Source organism: Ursus arctos, unplaced genomic scaffold (assembly GCF_023065955.2).
Source record: "Ursus arctos isolate Adak ecotype North America unplaced genomic scaffold, UrsArc2.0 scaffold_23, whole genome shotgun sequence".
Taxonomy (NCBI): domain Eukaryota; kingdom Metazoa; phylum Chordata; class Mammalia; order Carnivora; family Ursidae; genus Ursus; species Ursus arctos.
The window spans coordinates 40,366,856-40,386,013 of NW_026622908.1; the positions used below are offsets into that span (position 1 = coordinate 40,366,856).

A 19,158-nucleotide genomic window follows, 5' to 3' on the forward strand; every position below is an offset into this window, starting at 1 on the left:
TACTAAGAGGAAATGCTTCATCCCAGCTCGGGCCTCCAGCCCAGGGGATACTCTGGAGAATGGCCTGGAGCAGCTAATTGCTGGAACAGGCCGTCCATTCCCATCCCTCTCCTCTCCAGGCTGTCCTTCCTGTTTAGGAATCTCATCCTCCAAAGCCAAATTTACCAAGTCAAAAGACGAGTTACAGATGTACTTGCCCAGGAAATACCTACCCTCTCTCCTGCACGGCGGGCTAGCTCAACAATTGAGATTCCACTTCCTTCCAGCGCCTGGGTGCCTCAGTCGGTTAAGTGTCTGCCTTGGGCTCAGGTCATGATCTCAGAGGCCCGGGATCAAGCCCCACGTCAGGCTCCGTGCTCGCCCCGGAGTCTGTTTCTTCCTCTCCCTCTGCCCCTCCCCCTACTCCTTCTCTCTCTCTCTCTCTCTCTCAAATAAATAAATAAATCTTAAAAAAAGAGAAAAGATTCCACTTCCTTCAGCAAGGCACTGACTACGTAGCCAGTGGGTGGGAACTCCACCCACGATGGTCTGGAGCTCCCCCTCCAGCTCAGCGGCCGGTGGGATGGAAAAGAGCCCAGGTCGTGCAGCGGGACAGAACTGCTCTGCGACTCGCAAGTTGTTCGATTTCAAAGGACTGATTTCTCTCAGATTGGATGTCTTCGTGTATATATTGGTGCTAATAGTATCATCCCTTTCATTCGTTTAACAAGGGCTTCAAGTCCACTGAGAAGCAGAGCAGAACGGTGATGGAAAGAGCAAGGACAGGGGACAGGCAGACCCAGAGCAGAGTCCTGCTTTTGCAACTAACCATATTTCATTAAATCTGAGCTATCACAGATTGCAAGGGAAGCCATTATCTTATGTACCCTTAAGAAACAACAGTGCTAAGGGGCACCTGCTTGACTCAGAGTACAGCACGTGACTCTTGATCTCCGGGTCATGAGTTCAAGCCCACCTTGGGTGTGGAGCCTACTTAAAAAACAAAACAAAACAAAACAACCTGCCAAATTCGGACACAATTTCTTTTCTTTTTTTTTTTTTTTTAAGATTTTATTTATTTCTTTGACAGAGATAGAGACAACCAGCGAGAGAGGGAACACAAGCAGGGGGAGTGGGAGAGGAAGAAGCAGGCTCATAACGGAGGAGCCTGATGTGGGGCTCGATCCCAGAACGCTGGGATCACGCCCTGAGCCGAAGGCAGACACTTAACTGCTGTGCCACCCAGGCGCCCCATCAGACACAATTTCTTATCTCTTTGCATTGTATTTTATAGTTAAAGCTCTCTTCCAGACTTCTTGATATTTTGACAGATTTTTCTTTATTTTTTATTTTTTTTAAGATTTTATTTATTTATTTGACACAGAGAGAGCGAGCGCACAAGCAGAGGGAGCAGCAGAGGGAAAGGGAGAAGCAGGCTCCCTGCTGAACAGAGAGCCCAACGCCGTGCTCGATCCCAGGACCCTGGGATCATGACCTGAGCCAAAGGCAGATGCTTAACCAACTGAGCCACCCAGGTGCCCCTTGACATAGACTTTTATTATATCACTCTTTTTTTTCCTTCCCAATTCAAAGATTGAATTTTTAATTTTTTTTACTTTTTTCAAATTTTTATTAAATTCTAGCTAGCTGTCATATAGTGGAATATTGGTTTCGGGAGTAGAATTTAGTGATTCATCACTTACATATAACACCCAGTGCTCATCACAACAAGTGCCCTCCTTAATGCCCATCACCCATTTAGCCCATCCCCCCACTTCCTTCCATCAACCTTCAGTTTGGTTTCCTATAGTTAAAAGTCTCTTACGGCTTGCTTCCCTCTCTTTTTTTTCCCCTTCCCCTATGTTCATTTGTTTTGTTTCTTAAATTCCACATATGACTGAAATCATATGGTAGTTGTCTTTCTCTGATGGACTTATTTCGCTTAGCATAATACACTCTAGCTCCATCCACACTGCTGCAAGTGGCAAGATTTCATTTTTTTTGATGGCTGAGTAATATTCCATTTTATATATTCCATTTTATATAACTTTTATAAATATTATATATATATATATATATATATATCTATATCTATATCTCACATCTTTATCCATTCAACAGTCAATGGACATTTGGGCTCTTTACATAATTTGACTATTGTTGATAACGCTGCTGTGAACATTGGAGTGCATGTGCCCCTTTGAATCTGTATTTTTATACCCTTTGGGTAAATACCTAGAATTGCAATTGCTGGGTTGTAGGGTAGTTCTATTTCTAACTTTTTGAGGAAGCTCCATACTGTTTTCCAGGGGGGCTGCACCAATTTGCATTCCCACCAACAGTGTAAGAGGGTTCCCCTTTCTCCGCATCCTCGCCAACATCTGTTGCTTCCTTGTTGTTAATTTTAGCCATTCTGACAGGTGTGAGGTGCTGTCTCATCACGGTTTTGATTTGTATTTCCCCGGTGATGAGTGAGGTTGAGCTTCTCTTCATGTGTCTGTTGGCCATCTGGATGTCTTCTTTGGAAAAATGTCTATTCGTGTAGATCACTCTTCGTTTACATAAAAATGAAAATGTATGCAAAATAAATTGGCTAAGGTTGTCAAAGCCCTCTGATCGAAGACCACCAGGAACACAGCTGTTGTCAAAAAAAGTTAGGTTTATTTAACTTGCTTCGTAAAGGAGAATGTACCCTAGGGAAACCTTCATATGAGTCTCTTTAAATTTGGGCTGGCAAGCCATGGTTCTGTGGAGGGATTAGGGAAGTGGGGGACCAGTTGTGGACTGAATGCTGTCAAAAAGCAGGGGCAACTTGGAGACTGGGTATCTTTATAACATTCATCTAGGAGGCAGGAGGGTGCAAGCAGGGTTGGAGTTATCTGTGGTAAGGAAGCAGCAACCACTCAGAGTCATCTTTGTGGTCACCAAGGGGCCTCATCTATGTCTCATTCTGGGCGTGATTTATTTCTGCTGGTAACACCACGGTCTGAATATCGGAAGGGCGATCTTAAACTTTCTCGATATTCCTAAAACTTCACAGTGATGTCCATTATAGAAAGCATCCCCATTTCAAGGATGTTAAAATGTAGAGAAAACACTCATCTTAGATTTGATGACATAGGATTCTTGCTGTATTACTTTGGGCAAGTAATTTACCCCTTTAAGCCTCAACTTCCTGCTCTGTAAAATGGGAACAATACAGTCTACCACATAAGACCTGTGAGGACAAAGTGCCTGTATCACTCAGAGTCCAAGGGGGGAAATAGGAACCACTCTAAGTATGTAAAACAAAGAATTGAATGCAGGGTATCGGTGACCCCCTGGTGACAGGGGTGATGGAAGGGCTGAGCAATCTAAGAGGGGACAGAGAGGCAACCCAGAGATTAGCAAACACAGGACACTCCCCACCACTCTTAAACTGGAGGGACAAATGGAGGCGATGGAATGAATGTAGCCTGGAAGAGAGGATCATTCCCCAGAAGTTGGAACCACAGAGGAGCTTTACCTCCACTGGAGACCTGCCCAAGCCCGGGCAAACGAGAGAAAGAGAACAAACACACTGGCTTTAGCCTTCCTCCTATCCTCCAGTCTCCTGCCACTGTCTCCCACTGGCCAAACCCAGACCTGAAGGCCCCAGTCCCGGGAGCCTGAGAATCAGCACCGCACAGGGCAGTACAGAGGAGAGCAGAAGGTCAAGGAAGGGATCCCTGCAAGGGTTACCAGGCGATCATGAGATAGAAAGGACTGAAACCGGCTTGCTAATACCTTTATTTGTAAAACCTTTAAAGTACCAGATACAGTTGGAAGTAACAAAATTATTCACTTAAAGACCTACAGTAATCCAGATACTCTAGTTCCTATCTGCTCTCCAGCCCCCAACCTACTACATACATTATTCTGAATTACCCCTGTGTCTGGTCTGATATGGTGGCATTTTAAGATGGATTTCCAATGTCAGACATTTTCTCAACCGAAATCTCAGGAGAACTACAGCAGAGGGAGATGCCCCTTCTATGTCACGGACGTAAAAAGCTCACCCCGAGTAGGATTAGGGTGTAGCAGCGTCATGGCAACTGGACTCTGGTCTTGGGGCTCTCAAGAATCTGTGTGCCCTTGGGGAGATTCAAAATCTCTAGACTCACGTTTTAAAAAATGGAAATCAAAACCATCGGGGGTGGTTTGCGTGTTCCCACGCTCCACTTGGCTCTTCCGTCTTCGCATCCCCTTGTCCAGAAGGCTCCACAATGTTTTCTGAGAAAGGATGAGGTCTTCTAAGGAAACAGATAACGTGCCCAAGGTCACAGCGCCGGCAAACATCAAAAGGAACTCCGTCTCCCCCCTTTCCACGGCAAGTCCCTTCTCGCTGCCCCACCGATTCTTTTCCCGCCTGGGGCATCTCCTGGTGGAGGAGGGCTCGTTCGGGAAAGGCAAAAGCGACCCCCAGCAACACCCCAGGACACCTGGTAGCGCTCTCGACGCCCGCAATCGGGCCCGATCGGCAGCCCGAGGGAGGACGCCCCCCGCCCGCGGGGTCTGGGGGCCTCTCCGCCGGCCGGCAATGCCCGCCTCCGCGCTGGAGGCCGGCCGGGAGCCCGCGGCCCTCCCCGCCGCCCTGCGGGTCCCCGGGAGGCTAACGGAGCCGCGTGCCCGGGGCGGGGCCACGCGCGATTGGCCGCGCGGGGTCGGGGGCGGGCCCGCGGCGGGCCGGCCGGGCGGGCGCCGACAATGAGCCTCCATAAAAGGGAGCGGCGGGGGCCTGGGGCCCCGGATTGAGCCCTCCCCGCCCGGGGTCCCGACGCGCTCGGTCTCGGGGAGGCCCGGACGCGCCCGTCGCAGGCCGGGCGGTGAGCGGCGGGCGGCGGGGAGGGGGCTGCGCGGGGCGGGAGGCGGCCCCTGGCTGCGCGCCCGGCCTCCGGCGTCCGGTCACCGCGATCCCCCCCCCCACCGGCCGCACCATGGCCCTGAAGGCCGAGGGCGCCGCGCTCGACTGCTTCGAGGTGACGCTCAAATGCGAGGAAGGGGAGGACGAGGAGGAGGCCATGGTGGTGGCCGTGATTCCGCGGCCCGAGCCGATGCTCAGAGGTGAGGATGGAAGGGGACCCCACTTCCGCGTCACGGTCCGGGCCCAGGCGCCCCCTCCCCCTCCTCAGTCAGGGGCTCCAGCGCCCCCTCCCCCTCCGGCCTGGGACCTGGGCGCCCCCTCCCCCTCCGGCCTGGGGCCCGGGCGCGCTCTCGCTCCGCCCCCTCCAGGGTTTGGAATCTGGGGCCTCCCCGAATTCCCTCTCCCCCGCCCCCGTCCGGGGTCTGGAGCCTTCGATCCACACCCCGCGCGCTCCGGATCTTCCGGTGCCCGAGCGCCCCCTCTCCCGGCCCCGCACCGGCGGCCGCGGTCTCCCGCCCCGCGGAGGCACAGGCAGACGCAGGGGCCAGGCTGTGTTTTAGGCCGAGGGGCAGCAAGGCCTCCAGGCCCGAGGCTGGGCGCGGCAGCCTGGTGTCCGGAGAGATCCGAGGATGCCGCCCGCCGAAAGGAGGATTTTTCAGGGTCCTCTACGCAGAAAGCTTTCCTGTCCCCCAACTCCCCTTGCATCCCCGGCCTTCCGCTTGCGTGAGCCACAGGTGTCAGATTCTTGCGCTACAGGGGTGAATGGGATGGCATACGGCATACTCCGTTTCGGAAGAGAAATGCTTGCTAGGGGTACCTTCTGCCACGCAGAAAGGAGACTGGCTTTGGGAAAGGATTCGAGGAACAATCTGGGAACACTTGATTTCCCCTCCCCCTTTACCAGTTTCTTTAGTCCGCAGGATCTTGCAGACCATTGGAAAACAAAGGGCCATTTCAGTGGAAAACTTAATACTCATGAAAATGCACCCCCCAAAAAATTTCATGGAAATGCAAATGTCTTTTTATTCTCAAATACCTCTTCCCATGGGGGGATTGTACCCCAAACAGGTTGAGAGCATGGCCATGTGTTTAACCTCAGCCCCACACGCTGTCTCCCTGCACTGCCTCTCCTTTCTGGAATCTGGAGGGATATAAAACAAGTCAGGGAAATAAAGGCTGCTACTCTCCTCAGAGCTTTGCATCCAGCAGAGGTTCATTTCCCTACTTGTGCTTGTATTTACTGAGTGCTGGATGCCAGGCTGTCTCAGTTAATCCTCTCAACAACCCTGCAAGAGAGACCCTATTCCCCACTGTTGGGGATGAGGAAATGGAAGTCCTGAGAAGTTAATTCATTCAACAGGTCTTAATGAGGCTCCTACTGTAAACCAGGCATTTTTAGGCTGGGCGTGCAAACAGCTGTAAACAAAGATGAAACATCTCTTCTGGAATATATATATATATATATATATATATATGAATGACCAAACATAAATATAATTAAACGCATAGGGTGTCAGGTGCAGATAGGTGGCTCAGAGAACACCAGAGCAAAGGGAGGAGAAAAGAGGGTGGGAGTGTCATACTTAGAATATCAAGTGGTCAGGAAAGGCTTCTGTAATGTGAATTTTGAGCACAGACCCAAAGGACATGAGGGAATGAACCGTGTGGGTAATGCAAGGGAAAGCATTTTAGGCAGAGAGAATAGCAAGTATAAATGTCTTGAAGCAGAAGCTTTTTGAAAGATTTGGGGTAAGAGGGGAAAGGATAAATTCAAGGTCTTGGGCCTGAGCGCCTGGGAGGAGGGCCTCCCACGTACAAAAACAAGAGGACCGGGATGCAGGCGTGTGGAGATAGGGAGTTAAGGTTTGAACAGGGCGAGTTTGAGATGCCTGTGACACATTCAAGTGGTATGGCCAGATAGGCATCAGACACGTGCGTTTAGATGCCACAGGAGAGTCTGGCTGGAGGTACAAATACGGGAGTCATCAGCAGGCAGGCCATGGGAGGAGACCATCAGAGGAAGGAGGGAGACAGAAGGGGTCCAAGAATGGAGCTGCGGGGCTCTCTCCGGCGACTGCACGTTGGAGATGGCATCAGTCCCTCATCAGAGATTTCTGAATGCCGCTACCTGCCAGGCGCTGTACTTGATGCTGGGGGTGCAGGTGTGGACGGTCAGAAGTCATGCTGTCCTGCAGCCTGCCGTGCAGTGGGGAGACACGTGCACCAGTAACACCATGTTAGGCCCAGTGGCGGTATGGCTAAGGAGGACATGAGGGGGGAAGGGGGATGGGGTGCCCAGCTTTCCGCAGGGGACAGAGAAGGCCGTTGTAAGAAGATGGTTCTTCAACTACACCCTAGAAGAAGTGAGAGAGCCATGAGAAGAGATGAGAGGAACCAGCACACGTGACCCCAAGAGAGTCCTAGGGAAGTAAGAGACGAACCAATGGGAGGTGGTGCCTAGAAGCCGAGCGACAAAAATCAAGGTGGAAGAAGCGATGAGTCAAATGACGAAGTTTAAGAACTGACCGCTGGGTGTAGCATTGGTGACCTTGGCGAGCTGCTTTGGAGGAATGGTGGGAAAGAAAGCCCTACGGCAACCAAGAGGTCAAGGTTTCTGTGCCCAGTCACGTGGGAAATAGGTACAGCCCAGCCGTGCACCTGGATCTTCTGAGTCCTGGCCTGTTCTCAGACCCATTTCAAATGCCACCTCCCCATACTGTCCCTAGGTGTTAGGGCCTCCCCTATTTTACTTCATCCCATCTTCTCAGGTGGGAGAGAGGTGCGGCCATGGGAGATCATAGAGACTCCGCAGAAGCGCTGAGCTGCCAGGCTAACGTGGGTCCAAGCCTGCCTTCTTTGTCGAGCTGGGAAGAGTTCCTGTCCTGCCAGAGCTTGTGGTCCGTGTGCGCACAGCAGATGCCAGGCAGACCTGTGGGCCCGAGATCACACCTGCAAACGCCCTGGGAGATGGGGAAGGGATTGTGACAGGGCGAGGTGGCCTGCTGAAGGGGCCTTGCCGGGTAGAGAAACAGGCATGCCCATCACTGGCTGACTGAAGGCCCACTGAGCATCTCCTGCGTGCCAGGCCCTGTGGGGACAACAGATGATCAGAGGTACCATTCTTGTTCTCAAGAGAGTACGCAGTGTGGCCTGGAAGTCAGATGTGGATATACTTCCCCCACCAGGGGTGGGAGGTCAGGAAGGCTTCCCAGGAGTGACGATGCGAGCAGAGCCCTGAAGGAAGTATAGGAATGTCGGACGGATCAGGGTGGTCTGGACGGACGTGCCAAGGCTGAAGACCTGCAGGAACACAGCCTATTGGAAAAGCACGTGGACCTGTGGTCCGAGCCCAGGTTGAGAGGAGATATGCCGGGAGATAGCGGAATGGCCAGGCACACAGGTTGTGTTTCATACGGTTAGCATCTTGTGGGCTGCTGGGGAAGGGAGAGAAAGACTTTGGGTGGGAATGTTCCTACTTCCACCCTGCAGCACTCCACCAAGTTGGGGGGCCCATGTTGTACATATTCTGGGCCGTGGGTGCCTTTACTGCTGACACCCTCCTGTCCCTCTTCCCCTGTAGTGGCCCAGCAGGAGAAGACCCCACCACCTCGGCCCAACCTGCTGGAGGCGGGCGGCGATGGCTGTGAGGAGCCCAAGGAGCAGGTGTCTTGGGAGCAGGAGTTCCTGGTGGGAAACAGCCCAGGAGGCAGCGGGCGGGCGCTGTGCATGGTATGTGGGGCCGAAATCCGGTCCCCCTCCGCGGACACGGCACGCATGCACATCCTGGAACAGCACCCTCACACCCTGGACCTGAGCCCTTCAGAGAAGAGCAACATCCTGGAGGCCTGGAGTGAGGGCGTGGCCCTTCTGCAAGACGTCAGAGCTGAGCAGCCTTCTTCACCCACCTCGGGTAGTTGGAATGGTGGGGATGGCAGGGGGTGGGGCAGGAGTGGAGGGTGGAGGGAGAAGTCAGCCTCTCGGAGCATTTGGAGCTCACTGGGTGTTTGCCCTCTTCAGACTCAGGCCAGGATGTCGAAGCTGACCCGGACTCCGACCCAGACCCTGCCAAAATGCCAGCAGAGATCGTCGTTCTCCTCGACTCTGAGGACAACCCAGCTCTCCCAAAAAGGAGCCGGCCCAGGGGACTCCGCCCCCTCGAGCTTCCTGGTCAGTCTTCAGGAAGCCTTTGAGGCTGAGCTGGGGAGAGGGGAGCACGCACTCTGTGTTCTGTGTGGAGAGGGGCTGCGCGGCTCAGGCGTGACCCCCTTTTAAAGGTCTGGGGTCTTCTCATTCTGCAGCTGCCCCTGTCTCAGAGCCAGGAAATAGGAAGCCCCGTGGTCAGAGATGGAAGGAGCCCCCTGGGGAAGAGCCGGTCAGAAAGAAAAGAGGCAGACCCATGACCAAAAACTTGGACCTGGACCCAGACCCTGACCCAGGTGAGAGGGAGGCCCAGTGCGGCTGTGGGCATGGCTCTGGCCACAGTGCCCCAGGGGGAAAGCCAAACCGGGGAGGGGGGGTGGTCCAGGCCTTTGAATTCTGGCTTCAGTGATGATAGACAGCTCAGCCTCCCAGACTCACAGTTCCATCCTGTCCTTCCTTCCAGACCCCCCGTCACCCGACTCACCCATGGAGACTTTTGCCGCTCCCGCTGAGGTCCGACACTTCACTGACGGCAGCTTCCCCCCGGGCTTCGTCCTCCAGCTCTTCTCCCACACCCAGCTCAGGGCCTCAGACAGCAAGGACTCACCCAAAGAGGGGAGAGCTGCAGAAGGAGGCCTTCCCCAGCCGGAAAGCCCCTCTCCAGGTGAGCTCCTGAGAGGGGACGACAAGGGAGGGTCAGGCAGGCTGCGTCCCTGGGGTCTGGCCTCCTCGAGGCTACTCTGTAGCAGAGCCAAGGGTGGTTAGCTCCTCGGGTCCCCTGAGAGAGGGGGCCGAGGACAGACCTGAATGACAGGGACCGGCCAGAACGCTGAGGTGCTCTGCTAGCTCCTGGGGAGTGTCCTGGAATTGGTCGTTAGGTTGGGCTAGGCCAGTGCTCCCCAAAGCCAGACAGCCAGCACCATACTTCAGGCTGATCCCACCTGGAACCTGAGGTGCCCAGCTCGCCCTGTTGGAGCAAAGGCCCGAGTGGGACTGTAACAGGAGAACAGACCCGTGGAGAAAGCAATTCAGTGACTTTTGTCTAATGATAGCAGTAAGCGCTTGTGTTTGTATCATGTTTAACCGATTTCCAGAAACTTCTATACGTGATTCATCTGGCCCTTAGAAAAGTCTGTTTTCCGCAGGGGAGAAGGAAGTGGGAAGGCTGAGTCTCAGAGCTGGTTCCTCCTTCCCTTTATTCGTTTCCTGTGGCTCCTATAACAAACGTTAGTGGCTTCCAGGAACATGCTTTATTACTTTTCAGTTCCAGAGGTCAGAGGTCTGGAATGGGCCTCTCTGAGCTAAAATCTGGGTGTTGGCAGGCTCACGTTCCTTTCTGGAGGCTCCGGTGGCAGGGGTGAGGGGTGTCCATTTTCTTGTCCTGCCAGCTTCTTAGAAGCTGCGTGCATTCCTTGGCTTTTGGTCTCCTTCCATCTCCCAAAGCCAGCAGCCACCAGGAGAGTCCTTCTGAGGATGCCATCTTTGGCCTGACTCTTCTGCCTCCCTCTTCCCCACTGGGACCCTTGGTATTACATGGAGCCCACCCAGATCATCCAGGACAATGTCTTTAGTTTGAAGTCAGCTGATGAATCAGCAACATTAATTTCATCTGTAGCCTTAATTTTTCCTTGCCGTGTAATATACCGTAGTCACAGATCCCGGGGATGAGTGTGTGGACGTCCTTGGCAACACAGTCACGTAGCCAAGCAGTGGCAGGATTCAGGTTAGACCAGAGTGCATTCTGGGAGGGCAGAGGCTGAGTCTGGTTCCCCTTCATCTCTCCATGCCAGGCATCTCGGGCTCGGGAAATGGCTCTTGAAGGAGTGACCGAGTGACACACAGCGCCTTGTCCCGGCCTGTCTGAAATGTGCATTCGGAGTTAGAGCCCAGGGAAGATAGCCCGGGAGGTACCAGGGGCTCCCCAGAGCAGGGCTCTCAAAAAGGAGGTGGACTTGCAGAAAGAAAAAAGCAAATGTGCCCCTTGTCGTGCCCCCCCCCCCCACTCACCAGCGGTGAGCACTGTTAATAGTTCAGTTTGTACCCTTGAGACCTTAGACGAAGGTCGGTGCGTGTGCGTGTATGCACACACACGTACTTTCGCTTAATTTTATTTTACCGAAATGGGCTCCGCTTTTTCTCATCTTGAGGCAGGCGTCAGCCCTTCACGTAGATCACGGTTTTAACTGTCTCAAGTTTCAGCTTGAGCCACATGCCAGTCCTGCCTCCCCGAGACTGTGCGCTCTGCTTGGACTTGAGCGTTGCCCGAGCGTCCTCGTTCTCTTTGGTGGATCACTGCTCTAAATGGCTGACTGCTTCCACTGTTTAGTGGGTCTTCTGGTTTCATTCTCGAAAGGGAGCCTTCATTTTGAGTCCTCGGATACCCTGTGCCCAAATTCCACCTTTCTGGAGTGGTGAGTAGCTGAGAAGGGAGTCCCTGAGATCTCAGGTTCCTTTGGGGTACGTGGGCAAAGTCTCTGAGGCCTTGGGGTTCACCAATCTGATGGACGTGAGAGGGTTTTTCTCAGCAGGTGGCAGGATCTAGGGAGGTTGGAGGTGGCCAGAACCCCCAGTGGTTCAGCCCCGAGGGAAGCACTCTGGAAGATGACATGAGTGAGGACAGAGTTTCTTTGTCCCCAAGAAACTTACTGTCTGTTTGGGGGTACAGGTCGGAGGCAGTGACGCAGCCACTATAGTTCTGTGCAGAGCAAAGGCTCTGGAGTGGTGGTCACAGACTGTCTCGGGGATCCCAGAGATTTCTCCAAACCCTGAGGCTTCAACCAGACTGTCCTCACATGGAGCTGTTTTACATATTGAAGTTCCTGGAAGATTTTGAGTAAAGATTCTTTCACTTTAAAAAAGTTCTAAAGTCAAGGATTTAGAAATTGGAAAAGGTCACTGTGGTAAGGTCAGCTGAGCTGATGGATAGGAGTGTAAAGCAGAGAAAACTTTCTGGAACTTTCCAAGGGCCTTGCAGGATGAGGGTGGGGAGGCATCCAAGCCAGGAGAGAAGGTGAGCCTTGAGGACCCCACTCACAAATCGTGCGAAAAAGAGCCTCTTGGTCTTGGCTACTGTTTAATCTGAGTAAGACCTAGACAGCCGCTCTTAGGATACGTCTGCCAGGCTCAGTATGTCTCCAGGCTGGACCAGGAAACAAGATGTGTGTGTATGTGTATGCACGTGCATGTGCTCATGAGTGTGAGCTTGTGTGAGCTTCACAGGGACAGGGTCTTTGTTTTGTTCACTGCTACGTCCTCAGCGCCCAGTACCGTGCCTGGCACAGAAAAAGAAGGGTGGATAGCGGCTGCCTTCGCTTGTCACGTGTGGTGACATTTTCAGAGTCGCCGATCAGAAACAAGCCTTAATGAGAAACAAGAGAAAAGGACTCGGGCCCACCCTCTGGAGAAGGTGTGTGTGTGTGTACACACACACCTGCCCAGATGTAGAGGAAGGGAGGAATGGGGCTGGGGAAGCAGAGGGGCTTGGGCTTCCCGGGAGGGAGGGGGGCCAGCCCTAGGTTTGGAGTGCAAAAGGGGCTCAGCTTGGCCCCGGACTGGTAGTCCTCCTGGCCTGCTCTTGGATGACCCTGGGGCTCTGATCATGCCTGCTTTCTGGAAGGGCATCGCACGTCAGGCCACACTGTCCTGATGCTCCCTACTACACCCACCCTCTCCTCTGCCCTCCATGCCACCAGCAAGAATTGGTACATAATTCCATTGCTTTGAACAGTCCCAAAGTCAGTGAGCTCTTACCACGTGCTGAACTCTTTCAACATCTTAGCGTGTCATCTGTCCCCTTAAATCCCCACAGCCACCATCCACAGTATTATGATTTCCATTTCGGAGAAGACACAGCCTCGGAGGGCTCCCCACCCCCGCCCCAAGAAAAGGACTCAGGCCCCCCCCCACACACACACCTCTCTCAGGGCCCCTCACCTAGTAAGCGGCAGCCTCCATGTGTTTCCACCTGTGCCCACCCCTCTCCAGCATCCAAGCCACATTCTCTGCCTTCTCTCTGCTGCTGGCAAAGCCTGGCCCCCCGGACCCCTCGCTAGAGCCCATCCCCTACCCTGCCAGCCACTCTCCTCTCTGTCCTCTCCTCTTTGTCCACCGTCCATGTTTCCCTCTCCTCTAGATCTTACCAGGCAGCCTATGCAGAGCTGTGATTTCTCCTTTCTTGACCTCATCCCGCCCTAGCCACTGTCCCATTTGTCCCCAGACCTTTTCAGGGAGGCTGGGGAGCACTTTCTACACTAATTGGCCCTCCTCTCTCTGGGAGTCCTATTCTCATCCTCCCATCTCGTGCTAAAATTACTTTTTTGGCAAGGTCACCATTGACTTGCCCAAAATGAAAATCCAGCGGTCAGTTCTCAGTGCCTGCTGTTCCCTGACGTGACTGTAACTGTGACACCGGCGCTCACTCCTTTCTGGAGACCCTGTCCATCTTGGGCTCCCCAGGCCACTGGCCGGGTCTCCTTCCAGCTTCACTGGCTGCTCTGTTTCTCGGGCCTGTTCTTTCACACATGGCTCCCTAAGTCAGATCTGACGGTTATCTCTCCTCTTTTCTCGAATGTGCGCTGCTTCAGGTCAGGATGTGTGTCTGTTTCATTTCCTGTGATCTCCCCAGCGCCTGGCATAGGGTCCAGGTGCTGCTTATGTGTTCGGTGAGTGAGTGGTTAAGTGAGGGACTGGATGCCTCAGTCCCGGGGCAGGGCCTTTCTCATTCCCGGAGGGATCCAGTCCAAGTTCATGTGCCCCCAGCTCCCACCCAGCTCCCCCTGGTTCCAGCCTCTCTTCCAGATGCCCATGTGACATGTCTGGGGTTGTCCATAAGATTGTCGAACTGGCTTATCCAAACAGAACCCCCACTCTCAGCCACTCTCCTCCTCCCCAGCCTCCTCTCCCCTTTTCCATTCTGCACTTTGCTGGGCTAAACCCTCAGTCATCCTCTTCCCGTTTCCCAGACTCCACATCAAGCCTTCGACAAATCGTGTTAGCCCCACCTCCAAAATCGGATCAGAATTCACCATCCTGCCACCCCCTCCACTGCGGCTACTCCGGTCCAAGCCATCTCTTGCCTCGTTCCTGAACAGCCATCTCCCTGGCCTCCCGGCTTCTGGTCTTTGCCCACTCTGGTCTCCTCTCCTCCGGTAGCCAGGGTCCCCAGTGTAAACCAAGTTGGATGCTGTCCCTGCTGTTCCTTTCGCACTCCAGATAAAAAGAGTCCTCATGGTGACCAGGGATGCTCACCCCAGGATCCTGACTCTCCTAGCCCAGCCTGCCCGCTCTGCACAGGCACGGGGCTGCTGTTCCTACAACCGCAGGCAGACACCCCCGAGCATCTGCTTTTGCCCTTCCTTCTGCCCGGAGTGCTGTTCCCCAGCCACCCGCATAGCAGACTCTCACTTTCTGTACATCTTTGCTCACAGACCCGCTCCATGAGGCCCTCCATGCTATCCTGTCCCCTTCCCTGGTGTGTTTTCTTATTTCACTTTGTTTCCGTCCATACGTAACACATCGCATCTTGCGCTTGTTCATCCTTTCGGCTTCCGCCACTGGATCGGGAGCTCCCAGGAGGCCCCGTGGTCTGCTCCGTGCGCTGCTGGACCCCTGGCAGCAGGAGCAGTGCCGGGCACAGCCTGGGTGCCCACTAACTTACTGTTGAGCTCGGGATCCCGCCTGCCCTCCCGGAGCTTAGAGTTTGTCCGACGCAGACCAGCTAATGCAGATACAGAGCAGAATTGACGATGGCCGCTAGTACGTGGTTTCGAACCTCAGCAAACGTCCGGCAAGACGGTGCCTGGGTTCCCGGCCACCTATTAGGTCGCGTCTCTAAAGACAGTGTAGGCAAAAGGCCGCAAACGATCCTTCTCGAAACAGACGTCCTGAGAGGTGCAGTGTTCGGTTTTGTTTTTCAACGTAAAGTACTTTTGTGCGTGCCCATGTAGCAGGGGACATTTTTGTGGCCGCGTGAAAGCCACGGGGAGTCTGCTCTCCCCTCTCCTGGGGCCCGGTTTTGCCTGTTCTGAGCAGCTGCTCCCCACTGCTGAGGTGGGGACATCTGATCGCCGTGGGGTAGGTCGTGACAGGAGGGGAAGAGCCCGGTGAGGCCCGAAGGGAAGAGCCAAGGGAAGTAGATGGCACTGAGCGTCTGTGTACCCAAACACGGGGGAGGAAGCCCATGGGGTGGGTCTGACTTATGCCTAAGGGGCCGTGACCTCATTTCCTGGTTGGTCGTGGTCCTCTGATGAACCAAGAGTGGAGCTTCCCCTGTCCCTTGGGCTCTCCCATCATACCAGGCCCTGGACCGTGGGAGTGAAGGCCTGGGAGTGGAGGTGCGGTTTGCAGAGGCCTTTGGGGGACATCCTCGGTGGGGGTCCCGAGGGCCCTGACTTCTGCTCTCTGCCCCCACCCCTGCCCAGCTCCCCCTCCGGGGCTTCGCGGGACACTGGATCTCCAGGTTATCCGCGTACGGATGGAGGAGCCCCCGGCAGTCAGCCTCCTGCAAGACTGGTCCAAGCACCCCCAGGGCACCAAGAGTGTGGGAGCAGGTGACACCCCCAACTGGCCTGCGGTTCTGTCAGACTCCAGCACCACTGTGGGGGGGCAGCCAGAGGCAGGGAGTGGTGTGTAGTTTCTCGCTTTCCGAGGGAGGGAGGGAGGGAGGAGGCAGGGTCCCCCTTTGGCTTATCACTCAGAGCTGCCCAGCTCGGCCGCCTGATGGAGAGAGTAAAACCAGGTGCCAAGGCAGGATGGAGGAGAGGAAAGGGGGCAGCACCCACTGCTGCTTGGGGGCCCTGGAAGGTGTCTACCCCTGGCAAGGCACAAGGCCAGGCCCTGAGATGGGCAAGGCTGGCCTCAGGGCTGTCGCGTGGTAGGGCATTGGGCCTGTGGAGAACACCTACCCCAATCCTTTCGCTGACCCAGACCTCTCTGTCCCCCCTCCTTTCCCCCTCTTAGCCCCCCACCATTCTCCCTTGGCACAGTGCCTTACACAAGAGGTGGTCACGATGGGGTTTGAACTGAGTCCCACTACCTCGGGGGACGCCTCTCCTCCCCCACCCGTTCAGGCTCCTAAACCAGGAGGCCTCCATTACCTCTTCCCGCTCCATCCCTGCAGGAGGCCCAAACAGCCCACCTGGGGGCTTTGTTCACTCACTTCCTCCTTTTCACCTGTTTTCCTGTTGTATATATCTCCTTTGTTGACAATAAATTATTTTTTTTTATTAAGAGAGTTCCGTCTGGGCCATCATTGGGGGAAGGGATTTGCTCGCAGGATATCCAGGCTCCTGGAGCGACCCTGAGGGGCAGGAGGGCCGAAAGATGGTCCTGGGAGGGAGGGCAGAGCAGGGCCAGGGCAGGGCTTCATTGGCTGGAGGACTGGGGCTGACTCAGTGCCAGTCACAGAGGGACACCTCGCCCCTTCCCAGTGCCCTTGAAATGGGGTCAGAAACACCTTTTCTTTAACATTGTGTGCCTTCTGCCTGTCTTGGTAAGCCTGTATCCAAGAGAGGCCGTGGTGGGGGGATGGGGCGCTTACCCCCTAGTCGCTGACCTTTCTGAAGTGAAGTGGTTGTGGCCAGCCTGCGGGGAGGAGGTCTGCCTGCCCTCCCCTGCCCCAGGATGAGGAGGCAGGCATGTGGCACCTTACTCCAACCCACTCTCTCCTTGGCTTCAGGAAACTCCCTCTTTTGCCCGGTTTTCCTGTTCCCTGATCCGAGAGATGGCCCACTTTGGGTTTTTCACCAGATCACTTGTCCTCCTAAACAAATGTCGCAGGCCAAATCTATGTGGGATTTCGTTTCTCTCCCACTGATGAGAGAGGCACTGAAGAGGGGGTACGGGGAGCTCCCTGTCAGACCCCAAACCCTACTGTCGCATGTAGAGTCCAGAGGCACGGGGAGCACCGGGACAATCCAGCCCCAGCTCTGGGACTGCTTCGCTGCTCCTCATAATTCCTGGGCATCTGGGGACGGGGGAGGGGGAGGCCTCCAGAGGGGGAGTTTGCCTACAACACTGATACAACCAGGTTTTGAGACTAACCAGAAAGCTCGTCTTTAACTCAGGAAGGATCTGGGTATGAGCAGACACCGTGCTGTGTGCTTCTCTGAGCTGGTGTGGGCCAGGTGTGGGCGATCTCCGCATGGTGGCTTCCTGGGATGTGGTCCCGTCTCCCTGTCTGACAAGCTTGGGGGAAGGAGTGCAAGGATGTGGGGCCCTTGTCAGGGGGGAATTACAAGACATGGGTGTGGCACATTGTGGAGAAAAGGCAGTAGACCTTGTGTCTAGGGTGACTTCCCTGGTGTGTGACAGGTGGGCCACAGAACTCCCCTGCGTCTCCACCCGTTTCTGCAAATCGATAAAACTTCCATCCCCCGTAGCAGGAAGGAATAAATAAGGCTGTGAATCGGGCTTTGAAACACGAATGTGAGTCATTGCAGGCGATTTCTTTCCGTCCTTCCAATCGTGTGACTTGTGTTTACATTTATGCCAGTGTGCTTTTAAATCAATGTGGCTGTGTCGCTGGGTGTTTACAAGTGAGAAAACGTCTAAAGCTCGCTGTAAAGTCGTGAAGTTCAATGCGCCTTTGCTGCTGTTGATGTGATTGGTGGCCGGCCCACTAGACTGTGAGCTCCTTTCGGGCAAGGACTAGGCTGCATTGACCTCGTTTTCCTAGGGCCCTGCTTGGGGCACATCGTAGGTGCTCAATAAATGTTTGTAAAGTGCCCTCTTGGTGTGTCTTCCTATGCGACATTCTCCCAGCGCAAGGCGGTCCCCAGAGTGTGTGCGCCTCCCCGCACAGGGTTGGCGGTCACAGTGGCTGTGGGTGGCAGGATTGTCCCATGACTTCATGCCCACATCCCGGTCTGCCCAGCCTCGGCCAGGACCTTAGGGACTATGTGAGTGTGTGTGGCTGGGAGCTCCCAGAGCGCACCTCTGCGCTTCCAGGGAGAGGTGGGGAGAGGAGCCAAGGGCATGACTCCGCCCCAAGTGCAGAAGTTTCTGAACATCCATGACTCAGTGCTCTGGGGGGTATGTGTGCCCTCCCCCTCATCTCCCCCAACCCCAGACCAGGTGCTGCCGCAGCCGTTTGCCCAAACACCAAGGAAACCTCCCACGCTATCAGCGACCCAGGGCTGGTGGTGGCAACTTTCTCCAGCTGTGATGCTGAGGCCCAATCACGACGCTGAGTGAAGGGGAGGGTGGGGGGGAGAAGGTGCCACTGCCCCCAGCTCCTGATACCCTTGCCTCTAGTCCCCTTTGCTCTCTGAAAGGGACACCTCCTGCTGTTCCCAGCTGCCCTCCTCAGGATCCAGGATGGGGAGATCTTTCTAGATACCAGCAATAGCTGCATAGTTCAAGCTGGTCAAAGACAAGGGAAGAAGCAGCCCCTTCCCTCCTCGAAGAGAGACTGGTGTGTGTAAGGGTGCGGTTGGGAAGGGAAGACACCGGCTGGGCCCTGTGTGGCTCCCCAGCTGCATCACTGGTCTGGTCCCGAGCCGCTTCTGCAGTCCGACCTCCCGTTCCTCTGCAGAAAATCTGGTCGTCGCCCCGCCCCGCCCCGCCTCTCCCGCACACAGCGGGGTCGCTGTGCGGCTCACCAGAGACTGTGGAGTCCTCACACCCCCGAGGTGTGGTTGAAGGATGGGGAGCTGGAGGGGGAGAGCACCTGTGACAGGACCGCAGACCCCACCGGCTCTCTGGGGAAGGAGGCACCAGCTGACCTCCCTGGGGCAGCCCAGGCAGGGAGGGGGCTACAGGTAAGGTGTGTCTGTCTTCCAGCCTTCCTGGAGCCAGGTGCCTGGGCCCAGAGCCTTTACACCAAATCCAAGCAGTCCCTCTCCCCTCTAGAGGGAACAGCCTCATTCCCCCCGGAGAGTGCACCAGTCTTCACAGGAGGAAGCTGCGCAGGACTTTTGGTCTCCCCACCAGCACCATCAGTGCCTCTGGTCCCCTCAGACCCCACGTCTGGGTGGCCCGAGGAAGCAGGAGCAGCACGGGAGCAGGGGCTGGGGCGACTACCCTGCAGGGCTCCGATCCCACAAACGTGACGGAGGGCCCCCGGGGCCAGGCACCGTGCTAGGACTGCGGAGCACAGACGGGGCTGGTGAAGGAGCCGAGCCAGGCTGAGCTGGATCTGTCTGACCCCCGAGCTCTTG

General features: G+C 55.2%; 1 protein-coding gene across 2 annotated transcripts; it reads left to right on the plus strand.

Moving 5' to 3' along the window:
- The first annotated feature begins 4,718 nt into the window (after window positions 1-4,718).
- Window positions 4,719-16,231, plus strand: SPINDOC (spindlin interactor and repressor of chromatin binding). Of its 2 annotated transcripts, none has more exons than XM_026483405.4 (6): window positions 4,719-5,061; window positions 8,442-8,771; window positions 8,879-9,028; window positions 9,160-9,297; window positions 9,465-9,665; window positions 15,421-16,231. In XM_026483405.4, exons 1-6 carry the CDS (start codon window positions 4,935-4,937, stop codon window positions 15,630-15,632), a joined length of 1,158 nt encoding a protein of 385 aa, XP_026339190.1. In that variant the 5' UTR covers window positions 4,719-4,934; the 3' UTR covers window positions 15,633-16,231. The 2 variants fall into 2 exon arrangements, with proteins under 2 accessions (XP_026339190.1, XP_057173087.1); XM_057317104.1 differs by lacking the exon at window positions 15,421-16,231 and adding an exon at window positions 11,195-12,423.
- The last annotated feature ends 2,927 nt before the right edge of the window (window positions 16,232-19,158 follow it).